This window comes from Diospyros lotus, chromosome 9, assembly GCF_014633365.1.
Source record: "Diospyros lotus cultivar Yz01 chromosome 9, ASM1463336v1, whole genome shotgun sequence".
Lineage (NCBI taxonomy): Eukaryota > Viridiplantae > Streptophyta > Magnoliopsida > Ericales > Ebenaceae > Diospyros > Diospyros lotus.
In genome coordinates this window covers 7,818,415-7,825,144 of record NC_068346.1, presented here as the reverse complement: position 1 = coordinate 7,825,144, position 6,730 = coordinate 7,818,415, and the positions used below count along the sequence as shown (strand labels likewise).

Below are 6,730 nucleotides of genomic sequence, written 5' to 3'. Positions count from 1 at the left end.
AGTGATGGATAATGTTATTTTTATGTCAGTCTTAAGTGTATTGAAGCATCTGATCAATTAAGGAAAAATTTAATTAAAATACCCTGACCGAAACAAAATAACATCATTCTTTTAAATTTCTTTATAAACATTTTCTTTGGTTAGTCAGGTACTTAATTCGGCACACTTAAGCACGACATAAATAACAATGTTCTTAATTATGCAATTTTTTCTTATTGTTTGATGAGTATTGAATCTAACTTAAAGATGCTTAATTATGATACCATATATATCTAAGTAAATTAGTGTAAAAGATTGAAAAGGAAACAAGAGAAAGTGGCAAAAGCAAGAAAAGTTACAATAAAATGAAATGAAATACAAGGGGAACATATATATATATATATATATATGTTATAGTACAAGGGTCAAGTCTTTAGCAACTGAAAAAAAAAATCCCCTAGAATTGCTAAAAGCAAACCTAATCCTTCGAGACCGATCTGCAGCAACAAAAAGCATTGACGTTTCAATATTGATCATAACATGATGGAGCTCTGGAATCTTTGGGCTTCACCTGTCCATCCCCATTGTTGCTTACAGCTTCTTTTTTTTTTTTTGCTTGTTTCAAGGAACCTGTCTTCATATGATAAAGGTCTCTCTCTCTCTCTCTCTCTCTCTCTCTCTCTCTCTCTCTCTCTCTTGAGGAAATTCATACATATGGAGAGAGGAACCTTCACAAAGTCAAGAGAAGAGGAAAAGGTAGGGACCAGGCATGAAAGAAGAGCTAATGAACAACAGCCAAAAGCATATTATAGCAAAGCAAGGTTTAGTTTTACCAGAAAGGATCATTAAACTAAATACAGGAGAAAGAAGTTAAAAAACCATTATGATTTCTGGGTTTGTTTCTTTCCCCAAGTCATTTGCCACCTGCAAAGTAGAGAAAAGCAGAACATAACATAATTAATTAATTATTAGTGTTTTGAGTACTTCGGAAATTTTGGTGTTTTTAATGAAAGTACGAGGAAGTTTCATATATACTTTTGTTCTCCAATACTCTGCTGCAGAATGATAGGAAGACGACGAGCAGCGCAACTCCTGCTATAAGCCCAATCAAAATCGCCAGCGTCTTCTCAACCTCGTCGTCATTGTCGTTGTCATCTGCACTTAGACCAACTCCCAAAAATTATACGTAAAATCCATTAAACCAACTCTTATCTTGAGTTGAGCTTACCCATTTTTCTTCTAACAGAATAATAATGCCTCTCTAGCCAAAGCCAACCAAAAAACCTTTTTCTTTTTTATATAGTAGTCATTTATAATATTTTTATATGACATCAAATTAAACAACCATTGTTTCTGCAAAATTAAACAGATAAACATTAGCCTCACAATATAATTGTGATAGAATTTTGATTTTTGTGTACAAACATTTTATAAGATCACAAGGTGGTTGTTTTTCCTGGAAATTGTTGGGATTAAGCTAGAAAAGGATGTGACAAATTGAGGCAACATCATTCATCCCTAGTGGCATCGGATTCTTTGGCTGTTAAAAGTGGCATTTATGAAACGTGGGGCCTCTTCTTGTCTTAGCAACACAGCCTCCAAAAATAGAAAAGCACTTGAAAGAAGCTTTTCCTTTTTATTTTCCAGTAAAGCTTCAAGCACTTTCCATTTCAAAATATATGTATTTAAATGGCATATGGGTCTTTATGTTTCAAAGGCCATGTATGCTATAAGGTGATTCGCATGTATGAATCTAAATCTGGATAGTTTTCTAAACTAGAAATGGTGCCTGCAACTGCAAGTGCAATGGAGGAGTATTCAGGGTTAAACTAGTTCAAGTTTTTGTATAAATTTAGACTTAAAGTTAATTATAACAATTAGGCCTATATATAATTTGAAATTCAAAATTGATCCATTAATAAATAATAAAAAAAATATTGAACCACTCCAACCCAAATAATTAATTCAAGGTGGATGGGGATGACTCTCAAAATCCAAAATTTTTAAGATTATTTCAAAATTTAATAATTTAAAACTTATAGTGCACTAAACATTAATAAAGTTCACAACACATATTATAACATGCATCCTAGAAAACTCACTAATTAAGCATCTACTTAGACAAAGTAGACAGATTTAATCAAATCAAAATAGACCGATTTTAAGTAAGAAGTTTATTGTTGACGTTGAATCTAGGTCAATGGACACAATCAATGAAAATGACTGTTAAATAAAATAAAAATTAAGTTAAATTAAAAAATCCATAAAGGGGAGGTGGAAATTGTTTCCATGAAATTAATTTTTTTTTTTTTTTTTTTTATCTTTTTCCAATCAAACACGCCCTTAATTTTACCCAAACTTATAAACTTCCTTTAAAGAATAAAGAATAAAGAATAGTTACAAACCGTGCTTGGAGTACTGGCCTTGTTCGGAGTAGCGGCCTTTGTCGGAGTAGCGAGCGTAGCACTTGGCCAAGAACATATCTCCCCACGCGGCGGACCCACACTCGCTTTTGAGCCGTCCGATGGCATCCGATAGGCAATCCTGGCACTCGCTCACACTCAAATCCTGTACGCACTGCGCCACACCCTGGACTCTCCCGGACCCACCCACCCGAAAAAACTGCCCTCCCGCAGCAAATGAGTCCAGCAGCGCGTCTCGCCGGGTCAACTCGTCGGAATCATACCCAATCACCGGTCCACATTTCTTCATCACCACCGTCTTGTCCTCCACACCCAGGAACGACACGTTGTCATACTTTATGAAGCAGCCGTCAAGCTGGAGCGCCCCGCCGGCGGCGTTCACGCAGAGCACGCCGAGTTGACTCACCGAGCGGGCCACGCAGTCTCGGCAGTCAGAGCCCCCGAGGTCGCCCCGGCACTGGAAGAGCCCGTAGACGACGTCGTTGGGGCCGGAGCCGGGGACGGAGATCTTGAAGTTGTTGAAATTGGCGAAGGAGGCCGAGTTAACTAGGGAAGTGAGTAGCGAGTTCAGGTTGGACTCGTACGGCGTTCCGGGGGCGTACTTCACCTGAGAGCAGCCGCCGTAGACGAAGGATTCGACGGCGGCCCGAGATGGGCGGGTGATAACGGATATTGTGAGGAAGAAGAAGAAACCCACCAACATGTTTACAGAGAGAGAGAGAGAGAAAGAGATGAAAGAGATTTAACTTGAGATGGCTATGTGTGAAAGGTGATATATATGTATATATGTATGTATGAATATATGGAGGAGGAGTGGAGGCTTGGGGGTTGGGATGGTTGCTTGGTGGAGAGTTTACGTAAGGGAAAGAGAAGAGTCCATTGAGATGTATTTATCTATGTAAATGATATATACATACAGTGGCTGGGGAAAGCTAACTAGCATGTGAAGTGAAGATGACCATATGATATGGATATATATGGACCATCTATACATATATATATAATTATATAAATATATATTACAGGGAAAGAATGGTGGAGGAGGGAAAGGGTTTCTATGCATTATGGTTGGTGGCATGGCTCTGTTGGTAACATATATATTATGTGCATATATAGCATAGGGATAGGGGACGTGACCGCCCCGCAGACTGATTTTCCTCCTGCGGGTGACTCACAGATTCCAATTGAGACATTTTTCACTCCAATTAAATAAATAAATTTATCATTCTATCTAAGTAACTACAATTAATTTCGATATACAACTAATCATTTTATTAATACATAAATAATTTTTTAATTTCGTAATGAAAATATTTGATCTTGAATTTTATTTTTATTATATATAAATTTGTGTTAATATTTTTGCATAAACTTTTTCTAATTGCACCACATTAATATTATTACTCAATATATTTTCTATCCATATGAGGTTTGAATTATATATATATAGTTTTTCTCTAATTAATTAGCTTTATGAGATATATAGAATGACATTAAATTAAGACATTTAAATTTTGTATAATTAACCCAAGTACCCCACTTAAATTGGTAATTTTAATTATGGTTATTGCTGTTTAAATTGATATGACGTGGAAATTAATGACATCCGTCTCACAATAGATAGTGAAACCTTAATTAGTAAGTAGTGCATGAACCAATTTTAATTGGTAGCTAGCAGGTGTCCATCGTTGTTGGGACATTGAGGCCAGAACATATCCCGCAAAATTATTACGTGTGTGCGTGTCCATGTGTATGTGTGTGTCCTTTCATTTGAATCTTGAATTGATCCGTTGATTTCTATCAGTTGATGACAAAATCAATTATAATTTTATTTTGGATAGAGATTAATTAATTAGTTGATGATGAGATTTGGGAGCTGCAAAATAACCCTGATTAGAATTGGAGTCAACTCTCAAATGATGAAATTTAGAGAGAGAAAGAGAGTGATTAGTTAGTGAATCTCTGTGGGGGTGGCAGAAGGAGGTTGGTTTTTGTGTAGCTTTCAATCCATCATTTTCATATACTTGGAAATCCCATTTGTTGCCATTGCCAGCCAACTCACATAACCATAGTCATCTCAATTTCTAGCCGGATTTGAAGCTCTCTCTCTCTCTCTCTCTCTCTCACCTTCACAACTAACCGACTTGGATTCTGAATTCTAAAGTCATCACTTATACATATAATTAACCTATTAATTAATTAATTAATGCTCAATTATTAATCCCATATATGTGTGTGTATGTATGTATGTATGTATGTATGGCTTTATAAATTAATAATCCAATATCAACTAGCTAGCTAGCTAGGGTTTGAATGATCACTTGGGATTTTGTTTCTACCTACCAATTGAAACTGGGAGCACCTTTTTGTGGGTGACAACTGGGATGTGGAAATTCCATTACCCTTCCATCTATGCCTCGAAGTTTCTTCAGATTTCAATCTTTTGGACCAAAACAGTGACTGAGCAAAGCCGGTCACATGTAACTAGAATATTCTAGAATGTGTGTTTATATAATTAGGGTTCATCAGGCTGAAAGAACCCACCTTGACATCCATCTTTTAGCATCGGTTTTGTTGCGACTTGAACACTATATGTATTTTGAATTCATTTAATATACATATATACAGTTAAAGAATTATGATTATAAATTCTTAATTTATAATTAAAAAAAAATGAAACAGCGCCCTTCAAAATGCAATAAATAGGCTTCACATCTAACTTTGGATGATTTCAAAGGGTATAATGATGCCATTAATGTTGTGGAGGAGCTAAGTAAGGAACCTAGAATACTAGGTTGCTCGCCCAACATTACACGCTTGACTGACTCTTTAATACTTAATTCCCAAACCCAATGGTCAACTTAATAATTATGGTTACACACACAAGAATTAATGCTTGACAAGACCAGACACACACTTGGTATTAGGGATCATAATTCAATCATTTACACATTAAGCAGCATATATTGGTTTAGGCTTAGATGAGCAACAATATTCAACCATTCTAAAAAATTAAATAAAATAAAACAATTTTTGTTTTCATAGGGGGAGAGACATGATTTAACTCTTAACTACATAGACATTTCATATTTTCCTTTCCTGCCACAAATAATTATTATTGTTGTTTTAATACAATAATAAATTTATAATATGAGACCTCCAAATGATCTGGAGAGTTCTAGATGATCTCGAGAGTTCCAAACGATTTTAAAATCTCTAAATGGCTGAGTAGGTTTCGAATGATCGAGTGAGTTCTAAATGCTTGAGAGATCTATTGATAAAAAGTTAGTTAGTAGCGTGAGTGAGTATCTCCACACAAATTCTCTAATGCCTAAATTAGTCTCTAAGAGTGCTTGAGTGCAATAAGAGAGTTTAATTAGTGTCAGAGTGATTGTACCTGAATGAGGATGTGACCCTTCTATTTATAAAGGAAAATGAGTTTGACAGGTGACATTTTGCATGCATTTCTTGGTAGATATTTTGAAGGATCTTGGACCAAGTCTTGTGGCCTTCAAAGAGGATCTCGAAGATAAGCTCCAAGGCTTAGGTGGTTTGCGAAAAGGCCTTGTATGCCTTTGGGGGACTAAAAGACCTAAGAGACGCCTTAGAAGGGTCTCTCAATCATGTCGAGAGAGGTTTTTGGGAGTGGTAGATCACTTGGTTGGGTTCTAAGTCTCATGCACGTAGGTGTGTTAAGGCTTGGGATAGCAAAAGGTCGTTGAAACCACCATGACTAAGTAGGGGAAGTCTACTCAGTCATGATCGAGTGGAAGAGGATAGCCACTTGGTCATGACCGATGAGTGGCCTTATACTCAAACCCACTCAATCATGATTGAGTGGGTACCCAAGCCACTCGATCATGGTCGAGTTTTCTTGTCTCGATGGCTTATTTTGCTTTCTTCAACCTCTCTGGACCACTTGGTTTTGGTTTGCATGATTTTGTCCCATAGTTTTTAATCGTAGATTTGCTGCTTGGATTTTTGTGAATCTGAATTGACTGTAGAGCATAACAATTATAATATTTTTTTTTCAAATTTTGTATACAAAAATTCTCACAGAATAATAGGATAGTATTATTTTTTATAGCAATAAATAGATCATTTTATTAATATTTGAATTCTTCCATGCAATTTCCTTATAAAATAATTATAATATTTTAATATAGCAATAAAAATTTCCTTATAAAATGTATTCCATACAACATTCCCCTTGCGTCACTCTAACAAAATGTTAAAGAGAAACCCACAAAGCGTTTACATAGTCTAGTTGCATGGGTTTTGTTATCTGTATAGATGGACGTTTACAGATTGGGTTACAAGGGAACTAA

The 6,730-nt window shown here is 35.9% G+C and overlaps 1 protein-coding gene across 1 annotated transcript; it reads right to left on the bottom strand.

Annotated features, from left to right (window-relative positions):
- Positions 1-316: 316 nt before the first annotated feature.
- Positions 317-3,382, bottom strand: LOC127810685 (plasmodesmata-located protein 6). Its single transcript, XM_052350280.1, has 3 exons — positions 2,385-3,382; positions 1,015-1,134; positions 317-903 (listed from the first exon to the last, which is right to left on the bottom strand). The coding sequence occupies exons 1-3, from the start codon at positions 3,103-3,105 to the stop codon at positions 893-895; spliced, it is 852 nt and encodes a 283-aa protein (XP_052206240.1). The 5' UTR covers positions 3,106-3,382; the 3' UTR covers positions 317-892.
- Between the last annotated feature and the right edge of the window lie 3,348 nt (positions 3,383-6,730).

Coding starts and splice junctions, on each gene's coding strand:
- LOC127810685 (XM_052350280.1), bottom strand. CDS start 3,105: ATGTTGGTGGGTTTCTTCTTCTTCCTCACAATATCCGTTATCACCCGC. Junction 1,135..2,384: donor AGGCCAGTACTCCAAGCACG/GTTTGTAACTAT, acceptor GTCTAAGTGCAG/ATGACAACGACAATGACGAC.